The sequence below is a fragment of the Cibotium barometz genome, chromosome 24 (genome assembly GCF_041138505.1).
Source record: "Cibotium barometz isolate CiBa-2024 chromosome 24, ASM4113850v1, whole genome shotgun sequence".
NCBI classification, from domain to species: Eukaryota; Viridiplantae; Streptophyta; class Polypodiopsida; order Cyatheales; family Cibotiaceae; genus Cibotium; species Cibotium barometz.
Genome location: NC_141069.1, coordinates 17,164,007 through 17,182,064, shown reverse-complemented (window position 1 = coordinate 17,182,064; position 18,058 = coordinate 17,164,007). Strand labels below are relative to the sequence as shown.

General features: G+C 39.5%; 1 protein-coding gene across 1 annotated transcript; it reads left to right on the top strand.

Moving 5' to 3' along the window:
• The first annotated feature begins 1,325 nt into the window (after positions 1-1,325).
• On the top strand, positions 1,326-2,246 carry LOC147624957 (major pollen allergen Bet v 1-D/H-like). The gene is made up of 2 exons (XM_086818901.1): positions 1,326-1,601; positions 1,748-2,246. The coding sequence occupies exons 1-2, from the start codon at positions 1,418-1,420 to the stop codon at positions 2,083-2,085; spliced, it is 522 nt and encodes a 173-aa protein (XP_086675027.1). The 5' UTR covers positions 1,326-1,417; the 3' UTR covers positions 2,086-2,246.
• The last annotated feature ends 15,812 nt before the right edge of the window (positions 2,247-18,058 follow it).

Genomic DNA, 18,058 nt, shown 5'->3' with positions numbered 1-18,058 from the left:
TATGAAAGATTTAGCAAGGGGGCAAGTGTCACTTGCACGACATTGGCGCCCAACCCTCCCATCTGGCAATCGTACAATGGCATATGGCAAAATCTGATCTGTCCCCTCAGCCATCCCTTCCCCTTTAACATTAGATGGGCCCGCGTTTTCCTGCATTGAGGTTGTAGGCTTCATGAGCATGGTTTCCAACTTTTTTTTGGGCCTCTTATTGAGGCTATGTGGGGGCAAGATTTCCCCTGATGCAGCATCCAAGTTTTGTGGGGAGGGCGATTGCGGTGATGCTTGCTTTTCCTTTAGTCGAGGACTTCTTCGTTTGTCAAGTTGTGTAGACTCTAGAAACTCCATTGCTTGACCTTCGTTGCCACCTGTTTTGCTTCCTATGGCAGCCTTCTTCCTCCTATGCACTCGGCTTGCACTTGGTGCCATGCTTCTATAAAATTGTGTTGCAGGCTTGATGAAGAACCATACACCTTAGAAGGCGTTGCTGGGTGCTTGTTGCAATACCAACAAGCAGGAAAAACCTTTACAGCTTGATGGCTAGCTTGATGAAGAGCCTTTGATTCTAGCTTAGAAGATCACCCATGCAAAAGCACAGCGTCGTCGCGGAGCCAAGCCTGCAATCGCAGCAAAGCGTGTAGAGAAAAACGCAGAGAGAAGCCTGGGCAAAATCAAATCTTTGAGATCTTTCTGGTATACGGGTACCCCTGCATGCACGGCTTTCCCCCGTGGCGTCCTGCCACGTCAGTCCAGCGTGGCTACTTTAAAAGCTTTTTTTTTGCCAACTCAGCCGAAGCCCGAGTTCACCCGCTATCCCTGGAGTTCACTACATCCGACGGCCCAGATTGAAGCCGCCAGCGTCCCCCCACTTGCCCACCCTCGATCCCAAATCTTTGGCTTCCCCAGTGTCCCGTGCCCTTTAGTGTTGAGGGAGGGTCAGCGTTCAACTTTTGGGATTTGAAAGGCAAAAGGAATGGGAGAGAAGAAGAGTAGGTGATTCCATGGTCTTCTAGAACTTGGTACCTAGAGTACGCCTGAATAATAAAAGTAGTAATCGTATCGACCACAAAGACCCCCCCCCCAAAAAAAAAGAAAAAGAAAAAGTAATCGTATCGATCCCGAATCCCGATAGCATTGTGCAGGCGCTGCTGAAAGTCTTAAATCGAAGTGGCGTGCCCTGCGGGTTTTTCTTCTTGTAATTGGACGCTCATGGGTGCCGTGGCGGAAAGGAATGGGGTCCACGAGGACTTTTGTGGATATCACAAATGGAATGGAGTTGCAACTCTTGCAGTATAAAAGCAGGTGGGCTGGATCCCCGTGTAACTCTCTATCTCTCTCTCTTTCTTGTTTAATTTGAGCTAATAATTGTTAATAATTATTAGCAATATTCCTGCACAGCAGTTAGTTAACTCTCCCGGCAATGGCGATCGAGGTGTTCAGCGACAAGGTGGAGTGCAAGGTGTCGGCCAAGAGGCTGTGGCGCGGGGCCTTCGAGGACGCCCATAACTGCCTGCCCAAGGCTCTGCCGCAGGTGATCGCGGGCGTGGAGTACGCGGGCAGCGGCTTCCAGCCGGGCTCGCTGAGAACCATCCACTTCCACAAGAGTATGCATGCAGGCTGGTCGATGAATGAATTGATTTATTTAAATAAGCAGCTATAAGCTGCATGAGCAGCTTCGCGCTAGCTGCATAATGAATTGAATCATTGTAAATTAGATAATACTGATGACAGTTTTCATGGCTCCTCGCAGGCCACGCTGAGCACATTGCGCGAGAGAAGCACCCGGAGCACGTGGTGCTGCACATCAAGGAGAGGCTGGAGGAGGTGGACCACCAGGCCCTCAAGCTGAAGGTGGAGGTGGTGGAAGGGGGCTTCCTGGGCGTCCTGGTGAAGCACTACAAGTACACCGTGAAGGTGAAGGAAGGGGCGCACCCCGGCACATGCGTGGTGCACTGGTCCTTCGAATATGAGGCCCTGTCCGAGAAGCACCAGCCCCACGTCCCTGCGGCGCTTAAGGAGGTGGTGCCCCTCAGCTTCACTGGAGTGGAAGCATACCTGCTCGCCCACGGCGACTTATACACGGAGTGAATCTTGGAGCTGGCCCCCCTCTCTCTACCTAGGCAAATGGTTGTTTAAATACGAAGGCTTCTCATGAGGTCGGCTGCTCTTGAGCAAACGATTGAGCGAACGGGAGGGACTACCATCTTGGTTTTTTGGGCGCTGCCGTTTTTGTATTTCTTCATCGAGGGGGAAACAATAATAAAAAAGAGGTTTATATACATATGTGTGTGTGTGTGTGTGTGTTTTTTTTCAAAGCTTGGATATGTACATGCTCGGCGAGAGTGTTGCCTTTGTATGTATGCTCCTTGCTTTAATTACCATCCTACGTGGCAATATGGGGTGTTTACATTAACAATGCATTGCATTAGCTACACTACGCTCGCTCGCATGTCACTCTTCCCCACTTGATCAGAGGGCTATAGCTCTACCCACAACATTGGGAGGATAATGTTGCATTGCGTAGATTTTCGGGGACGTAGAGTCATGCACAACATTAGATAGACGAAACTTTTTCTTTTTCTATTTTCCGGCTCACCTCTTGGAGTGATGTTTTGGGGTCCTACATGTATGAATCATCTCCATACACTACACACAAACCTCCATGCATTTCTCCACATATTAGATTCTGTCTAAATGGTGTAGACCGTCGACAATGACATTTGATCATTGATTCTCCATTGATCTTCACCATCGGCCATTGTTTAAAAAATCATGGCTTTATGAGAAAATCTCTTTCAATAAGTCCTATCACTATAAACATTAGGACATTTTCGAGGTCATTTATAGGGCCTTGTAAGAAATTCACGAATTTCTAATTTCTCTCTCTAGAAAATGTGTATAGAATAAATAAAAACTAAATTTCAAGATGTAAAAGTTCTATTCTTTCTTTTAAGAACATTTGGAAGCTTGTCATAAAGTCCGTGTACCTCATGTCTATACCCCACATTGCATTTATGATGTGAGAGATGTGGAATTGACGGCGCGAAACACGGGCACACATCACTAGAAGAACGCAGGTATTTGAACAAAATACCTGCATTAACAATATGGGGTGTTTACATTAACAATGCATTGCGCATTCTTAATCAAAGGAACTCCAACATGCAAAATAGGCTTAAAGAACCACTAAGGATAATTTTTGAACAAAACTCACTATAACGCATTCAAAGGAACTCCAACACACAAAATAGGCTTAAAGAACCACTAAGGATAATTTTTGAACAAAACTCACTATAACGCAATAATAGGATTTCAAACACACTGACTCCCCCATATCGCATTGTACTGCATTAACAATGAAATGGCCTCTAATATGTAAAATAGGCTTAAAGGACCATGAAGGATAGTTTTTTAATAAAACTCACTACAATGCAATAAAAGTACTTCAAACACATTGAATCCCCCATATTGCATTGTACTGCATTAACAATCAAAGGAACTCCAACACGCAAAATAGGCTTAAAGGACCACTAAGGATAAATTTTTAACAAAAATCACTACAACGCGATAAGAACACATTGAATCCCCCATATCACATGTACTACATTCACAAACAAAGGAGCTCTGACATGCAAAAAAGGGTCAAGTGACAAACAATGAAAACATATTCGATAAAATTCACTACAACGCGATAAGAGGACATCCAACACGTAAAATGTTCCATATCATGTTATATTGAATAAAAAATGAAGCAAACTCAAACATGGAAAATTGGCCCAAATACAATGCTATATGCAAACAAACAATATATTCAAACCAGTAAATCGTGTTGTGTTGCATTCAAAATCAAACAAACGCAACAACATATTTGGATTCAATGCACTACAACGCGATGAAAAGAGTTCCAACAAATTGAAACCCCCATATTGTGTTATATTGACTTCATAATGAAGAAAACTCACTTAGGAGTCCATATAGAAAAGGAAGAAGAAGACATGATGCAAGTCAATAAATATTGTATTGAGAAATGGATACTTGCTCGTTAAAGGATGTCGTCCATGAAGGGATGAAATGTTGTAGATGACAGAGAGCAGATTAAGGCGATGAAGATCAATAAAAATACACTACTGTTTACACAAAGCTTGACGCTTAATTTGATGATTTAGGGTTTAAAAAAGGGGTCCCACCTTAATTAGATGTTATGTTGCATGATGACATTGGCGTTAAGTGCACATGGCAGGCAATGATGATGATCAAATGCAAGAGTGACACATGTCTATTACTCGTGTGAATGAACATGGACAATCGCCAATGCAATCCTGCCACATGTAAAGACCGTTGGGTAATGCACGCACTCCTACATTCATTATTTATAGTGTGCATTTCAAGTACACGGATTTTTTTCGGTGCAACTATTTTCTCGCTCTTGCTTTCTCCTATCCGACGGTGCGACCGGTGTTGGCAATTCTCCTGATCTTTCTGGCACTCATCTATGACAATCTCCAAGCCTAAGGTGATTTTAAGCTCAGTTGAGTTCTCAAGTCTATCAGTCTTAAAATGTTAATTTTTGTATGATTGTGAGGGACATTCCTTCTTTTCCTATGTAAATCATGTATAATTGATAAATAATTTTGAGTTTCATTACAACGCGATGTAGGACTTCACTCGAGAATGCCCACCCAAAATCGAGTTGTACTGACTTGAGTTAAACAAGTTCAATATAGCTCGAATTCGAAAAAATATGGGAGATATCCGACCCATAATTTTGTTTTTAGTAAAAATTACTTTGAGCTTCAGCACAACACGATGTAGGGTTTTACTCGAGAACGTCCACCCTAAATTGCGTTGTACTGACTTACATTATACAAGGTCAATATAACCCAAATTCAAACCCATATGGGAGATCGCTAGTGCATACTTTCGTTCTTAGAAGCCGCTTTTTAGTATTCTCTACATATTTGCTCTTCAATATAGACCTTGTATATTATAATTCAGAAGAATGTGATAGAAGGCTTCACTTGCTAACATCAACCCTATATCATGTTGTACTGACTTGCAATATACGTTATAGCGTAGATATGGAAGCCTAATTCTGATGGGCTACGTTGCATACATGTGCAATGTCAAACTATATGGTCCTTGTATACAACGGAAAACTGAGTATCATAAACTTTAGAGGCCCATTTGTTAAATATTAGTGGAATATAGACCTTGTATAGTGCAAGTCAATATAACATGATATAAGGCCTCTCCTAGTTAGCATCCAATGCAAATCACATTATCGTGAATTGCAATATACAAGGTCTTTTTAGCTCGAATATGGAACCCTTTTCCATATCTCTGTCTCATAGTGGTGTTTACTGATATTTTAACAACGCAGACTTAGTATAGCTTGAATTAGAAACCCCATAGTTTGTGTTGTAATGAAAAGTTGTAGTATCGCTAGCATCTGATGAATATATGTGCAACGTAGACCGTGTATATTTTGATTCAGCACAACGCGATATCATGCTTCACTCGCCAACATCCAATAAGAATCGCATTGATGCAGTGATCTTGGAGAATATTTCTTCCACATCCTCAAGAGATAAGGTGAAGTGGGATATTTCATAGGTGCCAAGGGATAAGAAGAAGACACGTAAGTGCCCAGTACACAAGTGCAAATGTCATCTTGTTGACTACCACTATGGGTTTATTTGCTATTTGTATTTGTTGCTTGAGGATGAGAAAGGTTTAACATAAGAAGATGAGGAAAGGTCAGAGAAACCTTTAAGAGCAGAAGATGATGAGGTTCAGGAGGTTTCAAAGGAGATTGACTTTGCCTCAGAGAGGGAACTACGGTAAGCGGTTTGATATTGATGCCCTTAGAAGAGAAGGCACCCAAGTTGTTATAGCTGCTTACGAGGAGCCTGGTGTGGTAGTGGAAATAGGGCACATTCCAACCTTATCTCTCCCTATGTTTCCAATAGGTGACCACCAATATGTCCTCCTAATAGATATTCAAGCTTTGTTTGACATCAGGGAGGACTACTATCTCACCATCATCGCATAGAATCTTGAAGAAGAAGATGATTTCGTCAATCCAAGTGTGGATAAGTATCTTCTACTGCATTCAAATGTCAAGGACAGTGAGTATCATACTTTTCCTCATATTATCAATGATGTATAAGGATGCTAGTCACTATGAAGCCAACCTTTCCAGTGAAGAGGAATTTCAAGATGTTCAACAAAGACTAAAAAGGGAAGAGGAGTCTTCAACTGTCCAAGATGCCGAGTCATCAATCAACTTATGGACAAATGATTTACTGAAGATGAGAATCAGAAGGTATGATTAAAATAATTTTGAATATTGTGATGAAGCTGCTAGATAGTGCATTTGGTTTGTTGGCTTATGGATAACTTTGTTTTGTAGTTGGTGGTCTATGAGGATGATTTTCTTATGTACGCGTCAGGATCATGAGTGGGAGGACTTGGAAAGGACTCAGCACTCAGCGAGTACATTAACCTGCTTAAATTTCCAGAGGTCATTATCTTCCACAAAATGTTTTCAAAGGACAAAGCTAAATTCCCATTATTTGCACGATCAAAACATTATCTAGATATCCTAGGAGATACCTCGTCATGTGAAATGTAGATAAAATCATGCATCTGGAGAAGCAGGTAGTGGTGCAAACCTTTGGGCGAGGCCCCAAAGTGTATTCTCTAAGGAGAAAATATTACTTAGCCTACACCACATATGGATTAACATGTGGAATCAGGGATCCCAAGATGTTAAGTTAATATGGCAAAAGGAAGCTTCTCAGATTAAAAAGACCAAGAGTTCCACCAGTTCTATGATTGCAAGATGATGCCAAGCCATCTAGAGAGAGGCAAAAGCTTCACGCACCAGAGGATGCTAGGTAGGATCAGGAGTAGCAATAGAATCCTATCCATTGTTGTAAAAGCATCACTTTTTTATATAATACAATGACACTTCTGGAGTATGGCCTTTTTTGATTTAGCTCTATTATATCCATGTTTTTAGTGTCAAAGTTTGAAAGTATCCTTGGGAGGTGATGCATATAGATAGAGAAGCATAAATTGAAACAAATCAAAATTTTATTGAAGTCATTGTTGATTTATAATTTTCAATATTTAAAGCATTAAGCCCCATGAATTGAATGTGTTCTATTAGCTTTGGCTTCTTTCTACTCTATCCTAACTCCAATCCTCCTATGCCATGACATGAGTAATTGTCTCAATGCACTGACTTCATGGATTCCACCACCATGAGAGGTAGCCTTCTGAAACCCACAACAAGCTTGCCAATGTGACTGCTCCATGCCTTGGGTCAAGCAAATAGCTAAGCTTCCGTGATTTGCAAAGTAGGGGCCACGAGGCTCCAAAATGTGCTCGAATAAAAGTGAATATCATATGCACATGTCAAAGTGCGTAGTGGAAAGCGTGAGACATAGGCACACAGAGAAAGAAATGAATCTGCATAATGATGAAGAAGCAATGATACAAACATCCCTATGCAAGGGGTGGTCCCTATAGGTGAGGGCATGATGAACAACTGCTCCTATAAGGAAGGACCCCCGGCCTAGAAGCCCCTGTCAAGGTATCTACAAATGAGATAAGAGCTTGGCCTTTATAGCCCCTACAAGAGCTGGCTGACTTGTTCTAAAAAAGACTTAGGAGTAGCTAATGATAAACATGTGAAAATGGGTGGCCAACCCTACAACCAAGGGCCCTGACCACCAGAAGGAAAAATATGGTGCTACCCAGGATAAATTTGGGCACCCTTGATACTCAATTTGGACACACTACCAGAAGATGAATAATGCTAACACCCCCTCTTAGATCTTGGGAGAGAAATTGGTCCAAGGAGAGCTGGAAAAGGAAACCTCCAAATCAAGTCGAGAAGTAGATCTACTCCCGCCTTTGCACTTAATCCAAGAAACTATTGCCGATCTAGAGGTTAAGCAAAATCCAAAAAATAAACCACTAGATGTCCATATCTCCAACCCAATCTGTATCATCACACCTGTCACACAATGTGCTCCCTCTTCATCCCAAAAAAGGATGTCATCTAACTATCTACCTCCAAGAAAAAAATATGCTCCTTAGAGAACACTATTAAACTGTCTCCCTATTAGCACACCCTGTAGACACCGTAGAGGCCCACAATGTCTACATCAGCTAGTACTCAGGCCTCCAACTCTGAGCTTGTTGAGCACCAATCTCTAGATAGAAGGTTTTCGGATCTCCATGTATCCCTCAGTCCAGGAATGCCTCTCTATCGTGTTAACACTCCAAGTGGAAGAAACATACCTCCAACACTGTAGCTGACAATCCAGCACCTGACCTTTAAAACCTGTATCCATAACTCTCCGTTCATGTGATGGGACTACTACTCACACACCCCTATGAGTCATCCAATCACATAGCAACATCCCGTAAAAGCTCTTTGGTGTTAACTATGCCATTGAGCTCAAGAAATCTCTCCTACCAAAACCTAACACCCCCAACTGGCAAGCCTCCAACCAACCAGTCACTTGTCCAGGTGGAACCAACCATCCACAACTGATCATACCAAAGCACAATTTGATGTCAATCATATGCTCCAAAGTGCTGTTCCATTGGGACCTACCTGTACCCAATGAACGTGTACACTTGCCATGCATCCTATTCCCATCCTGCAAAGTGAGCAAGTACCAATGAACCTCGACAACCAAAATGCTCCCTCCTCCTCTTCTGTTCTGCAACCAACTAGCAGTATAAAAAAAATGCAAAAATCCTTCTCTCAGAAAAAAATGCCAAAACACCTTCTGTAGAAGAGCCTCAACCTGGTGCTCTGATACCATATCAAAGTGCACAGCAGAAAGCATGAGACATAGGCATAGAGAGAAAGAAATGAATCTGCATAATGATGAAGAAGCAATGATACAAATAGCCATGTGCAAGGGGTGGTCCCTGTATAGGTGAGGTCATGATGATGAACAACTACTCCTATAAGGGAGGACTCGGACTTGGAAGCCCCTATCAAGGTATCTACAAACAACCATGTGCAAGGGGTGGTCCCTGTATAGGTGAGGCTGTGGCTTTTATAGCCCCTATAGGAGCTGGCCGACTTGCTCTAAAAAGGACTCACAAGTAGCTAGTAATAAACATGTGAAAATGGGTGGCCAACCCTACAACCAAAAAAGGGCCGTGAGTAAATAGAGGGAAAAATATGGTGCTGCCCCGGGATAAATATGGGCACCCTTGATACTCAATTTGGGCACACTAAACAGGAGATGAATAATTCTAATAGCACATTGGTTATTTTCAATAAGAACGTCTAAACAACATAAGAACATACAAAATTGGGGATCTTACCATATAATGTGTTATGCTACTTGATGTCCATGCTTCCACCATGCACTTGTAAAATGTAGTCAGAGCTTCTTTAAAGTTTTTGGCATCTCCTTTGTTGAATGTCAATTTTTGTAGGTGTAGTAACCTTATCAAAGGCAATCCTCTTTGCATGCTTTCCCTCTTTGCATGCTAAATCTTCACAAGGGTGGTCTTCGTAGGTTTCCCTTTATGAAACCATAGGTGCATACCATCATGAAATTCATCAATAGCTTCCACACTAATTTGCTCATCTTGAGGAAAATTGTAAAGAACTACCTCTTCCTTTTGGTGTGCTAAGAATGGGCTCCATCCTCAACCCATGACCACTTATCCCTTTCTTGGACAAGATTGCACCTCTTCATGTTTTTTTTCCAAACCATGGCAATCACACATTCCATCATATAGCCTCCCTTCTTCAAATTGAGTATCATCTATTCTCAACCTAGTACTTCATGGCATAAGAAAACCATAAAACCAACCTTTCTTAAGACACAAATGACTTCTTGGTAGCCTCTTTGAAGATGTAGACTCCGAAAACCTTCATGTTGCTAAAATCTCCATCGTAGACTCCATGGGGATCTTCAAGTGACCTCCAATCTTTAAACAACCCATTTGAAGGCATTATCTCATAATATTTCTCTCCCTTATAATAATGATTGTGCTATAATTTCTTTTTTTACACACAAACCATGATAAACCAACACTCTAAAAATAAACATAAACCAATCTTTGCCTAGATAAAAAAACTTGTTTTGATACCATGTTAAGAATTTGAGAATATGCTAATCCTAGTCTAATCACATGATTAGAATATACTTAAGGAGTATCAAAATAATAAAGATAAGCCATGATGCTAATTGGACACTAATACAAAGTAGACAAGATAGGCAAACTCTGCCAATCTCTACCGCAAAATGTGTTGTAAACCATACAATGAGAGGCTTCCAATATAAATAGCCTCTAGCCTAATATTATGCCATGTGGCAAGCCCTTTTACACATGCTTTCATATGGCTCTCACCATAGTATCTTATGTGGCATTCTTATCTTTCCATAGTACATAAGATAATATCTTGCACCTATGAGCTGTGTTCACACACTCAACCAAATAACCCGAGCTTACATATTTCAACCAAATAGTATGAGCTTACATATTTCAATATAGTTTCTATAGAAAAGTGCTTTATCATCACAAAAATGAAATTAATAGTCTAAAAAAGATTGACTATACTATGCATCTCAAAAGGTCTACAAAAGACATCTATAGTTTTTTTTTGAAAACTATTCTTTAATATATGGCCTGAATACTACCTATCAAAATGTATGTCAAATGGAATTATAGGAAAAGAGGCCAAACTAATTGAAAGCTAGTCTGATTGAAGTCTTTCTCCACAATTTGAACTTAGTTCTCTTTGTTTCTTTCCTCTCTTATAGCATCACTTATTTCTGCCATATCTGCTTCATCTCTTCTTCTTCTACTCTCAACCTCTTTTTTTAATTCCATCTTAATAGTCTGGTAAACTTTATTAAGCTATGTTTGCTAATCATGATTTCTATTTTTTTGTTATGTTTGTTAATCTTCCTAACCATGATGTATGTCATTTGTGAAAACTTACAGGGTTTTTTGTCAACTTGACTAGAAGAAAATGGAGTGCAAGGTTCACAACATTTCTTTAAAGCTTTATTTTTGTCATTTAGATTGTTAAGCTCAACAAAATGGTAATAATGTTGTCTTTTCCCTTTTTAGATGAGCACTAGGAGAAAACACATCTGCGGCATTGAAAATGTGGAGCTTTTCAACAAGAAGGAAGTTGATGGTGGTAGTTGGATCCCTCAGTGGTTTAGGAAGTCAAACTAGATCACGATGAGACCCAAAACTTCAATGTAAAACAAAAAGACATTGGTGATTCTAACAAGCATTGGAAAGGTACGATCATGGAGTTCTGTAGACGGCCAAATGGTGCAATCAAGGTCCTTGTGTGCAACATGTTTATATGCACATGGACATAATGCTACATCACCATGATAAAAGTACAAGATCTAAGACAAATAGTAAGATTCAATAAGTAGTCTTTGTTTTCTATGTTCAATGCCTAATTGTTTTGTGCTATATAGCTAAGCATTAAATTTTTCTTGTAGCTTTATATCCATCAAATGTGGAGGAGTGGCAAAATATAGAGTGTAGAATTAATGTCTTCCATATAGAGATAGACACATTACTATATGATAGCCCACCTAGCCATTTAGCAGCATAGGAAATATTCTTTTATAATTCCATGTATGTTTTGGCTAATGCAAATGATAATATTGGTAGACTAGAGTCTATCTCACTAACACCATTGTCTAGCCAAGAATGGGTTTGTTTCTACACACACATCATTGTAGCAGACATGAATAAGAGAAGAACAGATATGCATGCAACAATGAAACCATCACAACAGGTTCTAAGGACGTCCATTTGAGTTGGTTTTTACCATTTAGTGCCTTTGCACATATGTTTGCATGATGTGAGGGTGTCAAGCAAACAAAGTTAACATATCAAGTGAGGTCCCTTGATAATGATTAGGTGAACCAATGTTTGGGGGAGGGATGGGATGTAAAGAGGACAACTATATAGAAGATGCCATTGAATGTAAAGTAAAAATACCATATGTTACATTCAGGTGAAATCAAAACATAAAGTTTATTTGTGTTTGTAGCAAATTCTGTTAGGGTGACATCCATTACTTTTAAGCATCGATTGTTTTTATGACCAGGTATTTCATTGGGAGAGGCGAACATTATGTATGTGATTTCGTTATAGAAGATGGCGACTATGGAGAGGCGTCTGGCAAAGCTTGGATCAAGACATGCATGATGGAACACATTCTTCCATCATCGATGTTATCATCCAATTACAAGGTCGAGACTCGTTAGTGGGTAAATCTAGAAAGCCATTGGCCATTGGCCTTTCTTTGACAAGAGAACTAATCGATGTGTAGTGGTGTATCGTGAGGGATTTCTATTTTAAATCGGAAGCAGGAGTGAAGATTCCAAAACTTACTCTGTTTGTATGGAACCACATATCCTAGAGGTTGTGGAAACCTTGAGATTGTAACCTTTCCATCTATGATAGAATTTCAAGAGTTATCTTTAGTCTACATAATGTTGTACAAATGTTACTTCTTTTTGCATTTTTTTCTCTCTATGGCAACCACATGTCTTGGGCATCCCTGCTCCTCTACCTGGAAAATGTCTAGATTTTAACATTAAGCCATAATTGGCTATTATATACGTTACTTTGAATTCTACATATAAGCCCATATTAGTGCAATATAGATCATGTATAGTGCAAGTCAGTACAACACAATATAAGCCCTCTCCTCGTCATCTTGAATATGGAACCCTATTCCATATCTCTGTCTCATAGTCATGTTTGCTTAAATTTTACAACAAAAACTTAGTATAGCTTGAATTCGGAACCGTGGAGAATGAAATGAACATTCAATGCTAAGACATTACCATAAAGCGAGTTCTCTTAGAGATCATTTTTGCAACATGGAGATACAAAAATTCCTTGTTAAAATTTGGCATGAAAAAATTTTGAACATATCGAGAGTAGTTAATACAAAGAATTTACACATTGTCAATATAAAATTAAACATTACATCAAAAGTGAATGGGCTGATGCATAATATTATTGTTGGGTATGGGAAGCTTGCTCTTGTTGTGTGCAGGGGAGTGCTCTTGCTGTGCTTGATCCCTCTGAGGGGATGACGAATCTCCAAGGTGGATCCACTCCCTATCACTTGGCGTTTGTGGATACTGTCTTGTGGCGGTGGCATTGATATTGGCCATTGTGGAGGGGCACAAATGCATATGGCATATCAAGATCTTGTGGCCCAATATTGTTAATTAGAGTCTTAATTGTTGTGGCCCAATATAGTCTTACATCCAGCCTCATGCAAGCACCCCAATGCCAAGGCCTGCCAACGCACATTATAATAGTTCCTTTCACAAATATATCCAACAAGGTGCTAGAATGGAAGCTTCGGAATGGCACATTGCATGTGCCTCTGCACCTTTAGCAGCTCATGTAAGATGAAGCTTTGCTGCTCGTACCCTCGAGTCCTCATTGAGCGAAGGTTAGAAATATTCTTCCCTGGTCTATCTTTCTGAGATTTTTGCCCTATTTTGGGATCCTTAGATGAGGAGACCCTCGTCTTCTTTGTCCGCAGCGTTAAAAGATTTAGATGGATGGCTCAAATGACTAAGAAATTTTTTGGATAAATATCACTACAACACAATATGTAGAAAACGAACATACATGTTGTATTGAATTCATGTTAAAGGAAACTCCAACACATAAAATCGGCTCAAAGGAACAGTAAGGATAGATTTTGAACAAAACTCACTACATAAGAGGACATCCAACACATAGAATGTTCCATATCGCGTTGTATTGAATCAATAATGAAGCAAACTCAAACATGGAAAATTGGCCCAAATACAATGCTATATGCAAACAAACAACATTTTCAAACCAGTAAATCATGTTGTGTTGCATTCAAAATCAAACAAACGCAACAACATACTTGGATTCAATGCACTACAACGCGATGGGAAGAGTTCCAACAAATTGGAACCCCCATATTGTGTTATATTGACTTCATATTGTGTTATATTGACTTCATAATGAAGAAAACTCACTCATGAGTCCATATAGAAAAGGAAGAAGAAGACATGATGCAAGTCAATAAACATTGTACTGAGAAATGGATACTTGCTCGTCAACAAGATGTCATCCACGAAGGGATGAAATGTTGTAGATGACGGAGAGCAGATCATGGCGACGAAGATCGATTAAAATACACTACTGTTTACATAGAGCTTGACGCTTAATTTGATGATTTAGGGTTTAAAAAAAGGGATCCCACCTTAATTAGATGTGATGTTGCATGATGACATTGGTGTTAAGTGCACATGGTAGGCAATGATGACGATCAAATGCATGAGTGACACGTGTCTATTACTCGTGTGAATGAACGTGGACAATCGCCTATGCAATCCTGCCACATGTACAGACCGTTGGGTAATGCACGCACTCCTACATGCACTATTTATAGTGTGAGTTTCAAGTACACTTGGTTGGTGCAACTATTTTGTCGCTCTTGCTTTCTCCTCTTCGACGGTGCGATTGGTGTTGGCAATTTTCTTGATCTTTCCGGCATGGTAGTAGTGCCATTCTCCCTATAGGGTTATAATTACACTCTCTTATATTCCCAATTTTGAATGAATTGGAATTTTAATTTTAATTCCTTTTTATCTTCACTCTTCCTTGTTCTAAATTTAAATCTGCTTCCCCAAGAATAGCACCAGTGCCAATCTATTACATTTTTAGTTTCCCTCCTTGAATTCCTAAACCCTAGTGTTAAAGTTTCTCTATTGAATTCAAATATTTTCTAAAAAATTCCCTCCTAATATTTTTGCCATTTCCTATCCAATACATCAAACAATTTCCTCTCGATATATTTTGTCATTGTGGGCATCTAAAGGCAAGTGTGTGTGTTCAATCAGACTTTAGTAAAACTATAATCACATGTGCACATTTATTTACACATATTTTATTTGATTCAAATTTATGCAAGAAAGTAGTGAATTAATTAATTTTTTTATTTATTTAGTTGATAAATTAAGAACTGATTAAATCTTGATTAATTAAGCTTATTATATAATCAAAATTTGATAAATTTAAAATTGATTAGCGCTTGATTTGTTAATCAATTATTAAACTTTATCATAATCAAATTTAATAAAAATTAAAAAAACCCTACCTCTAAAACTTAAATTTATTGCTCTTCAAATGCTCTTCATCTTTCTTCTTCTTCTTCTTCTTCTTCTTCTCTACCTCCTTTCTAGTCTCTGCCTCCTTTCTAGTCTTCTTTTTCTTTGTATCTTTCTCTTATTAATTGTGCATATAAGAGGGAGAGATAGAGGAAGTTGTGTGTGTGTTTGTGTGAGAGGGAGACTCAAAGATCTATGTGTGTATGTGCTAGGAGACACTAGAGGTGTGAATAAGGAGCCAAGTGAGGGTGCGGTGCTAAAACTGATAAGGAGGCAGTTGAGGAAGGAAAGGAGGGAGGAGGTGGGCAAGTAGGTAGGAGGCAGTCGAGGGTGGCTAGGGTAAGACACAAGGTGCGTAGATCAAGAGATAGAGGTGGGCAAGGAGGGAGGAGGTAGGTGATGGTGGTGGGCAGTAGCCAGTGGGTGAGATACAAGGTGTGTAGATATAGAACGAGAGAGAGAGAGAGAGAGAGAGAGAGAGAGAGAGAGAGAGAGAGTGCACAGTTTTGTATACTGATGGAGATAGGTAGGGTTTTTTTCTTAAACTAAGTTATCTAAAATTTAGGCCTAGAAAAAGGAAAAAGATAAAAAGGGAAATTTGTGCATGCTTTTTATGGCATACATACATTAAATTGACCACCAATCGCTTTGATGGTTGAGCGGAGAAAACTACATAGGTTTTATTTTAATGCCCCCCCGTTAATGCCCCCCCGGGGGCTGCACCCCCTAGCTAATAGACACCCATATCAGGTGGGGCACCATTATTGGTGCAATTGTATGCCAAAACAATTCTTTTTATACATCTCCAATGTGTGTAGGTGAGAAATAGCTCAGTATATTTTTATGTAGCCTACCTAGCCATGTGCCATATTTCTCCATAATCATCTCTTGATATCTTGCTAACCTTAGGTAGAAGAACTTTTAGAAACCACATGGTTAAACGAGCACTATTTGGGAAGACTACTCGGATGAATGACCTCTCAAAAACTTTCTTTTTGACATAGCTTTGATTTTTTTAACTTTCTCTTAGCTATCCAAAGGTGGAGGAGTGTTGCCCAAGTACTAACCCATCTCATATCTTGCCTTAAGACCTCTTGAACTATCCTCATGGTGCATTCACACACAATGCCCATTGGTGAGAATCTAGCAAAGGCTAAGGCTCGAAATGTCTAAGCAGTGGTACTACATGTCTTTCTACACACACACACACACACACATGCATACATACATATATATATGTATATGTATATGTACATATATATATATATATATATATATGCATGTGTGTGTGTGTGTGTGTGTGTGTATATATATATATATATATGTACATATACATACATACACACACACACACACACACATATATGTATGCATGTGTGTGTGTGTGTATATATATATATATATATATATGTATGCATGCATGTGTGTGTGTGTGTGTGTATGTATGTATGTATGTGTGTGTGTGTATAAACATATATATATGTATTTAAAATTATTATAATCAGACCTTTTGATTCTCATCTTTAACAAGTAAATCGGTTGTCCCATAAGTTGATTGATGACTCGACAGCTTGGATAGTTGAAGACTTCTCTTCCCTTTTGCGGAATATTTAGTCTTTGTTGAACATCTTGAATTTCCTCTTTAGTGTGGGAAGGTTGGCTTCATAGTGACTAGCATCCTTATAGATCATTGATAATATCTGAGCAAGAGTATGGTACTCACTGTCCTTGACATTCGAATCTAGTAGAAGATACTTATGTACACTTGGATTGACGAAATCATCTTCTTCAAGATTCTGTGCGATGATGGTGAGATAGTATTCCTCCGTGATGTCAAACAAAGCTTGAATATCTATTAGGAGGACATACACCTATTGGAAACACACGGAGGGCTGAGGTTGGAACGTGCCCTATTTCCACTACCACAGCAGGCTCCTCGTGAGAACAGCTGTAGCAACTTGGGCGCCTTCTCTTCTAAGGGCATCAATATCAAACCGCTTACTAAGTTCCCTCTCTAAGGCCAAGTCTATCTCCTCTAAAACCTCGTGAACCTCATCATCTTTTGCTCTTAAAGGTTACTTTGACCTTTCCTCATCTCCTTCTGTTAAACCTTTCTCATCCTCAAGCAGCAAATGCAAATAGTAAATAAACCCGTAGTGGTAGTCAACAAGATGACATTTGCGCTTGTGTACTGGGCACTTATGTGTCTTCTTCTTATCCCCCAGCACCTTTGAAATATCCGTGTTCACCTTATCTCTGGAGGATGTGGCATAAATAAAATCCTCCACATGCATGTACTGAATATTGTCCAAGATGATTGCATCATTCGTACTTGTCCCCTGGTATTGCTACTCTTTCTCTTGGAAATATGTGCATCCATACAAGATCCTACTCTAGATGGAGATGTTGCAAGGAACTATATGTGAAATCTGAGGTTGGTGATGATGTTGTGGCTGACTTTATGAAGGAAATCAAACAATTTCTCATTATTAGGGGTTTCTTCAAACCCAGTATCGAGTTTGACCTCGATCTCAAAAGGATGCATCTAAAAAAAAGGTTGGGAAAATGATTGTCAACTACACAGCAATGAGATAATAATGGAGATCTGCAGTTACAGTGCAAACATCACTACAATGCAATTCAGGGTGGATGTTGGTGAGTGAAGCTTGATATCACGTTGTGCTGAACCAAAATACACATGGTCTACGTTGTACATATATGCATCAGAAGCTAGTGATACTACAACTTTTCATTACAACACAAACTATGGGGTTTTCGAATTCAAGCTATACTAAGTCCGCATTGTTAAACACTAATTCATGTATGCAAGGGCTTTGTGAGGATGTAAGAATAAAGAATTT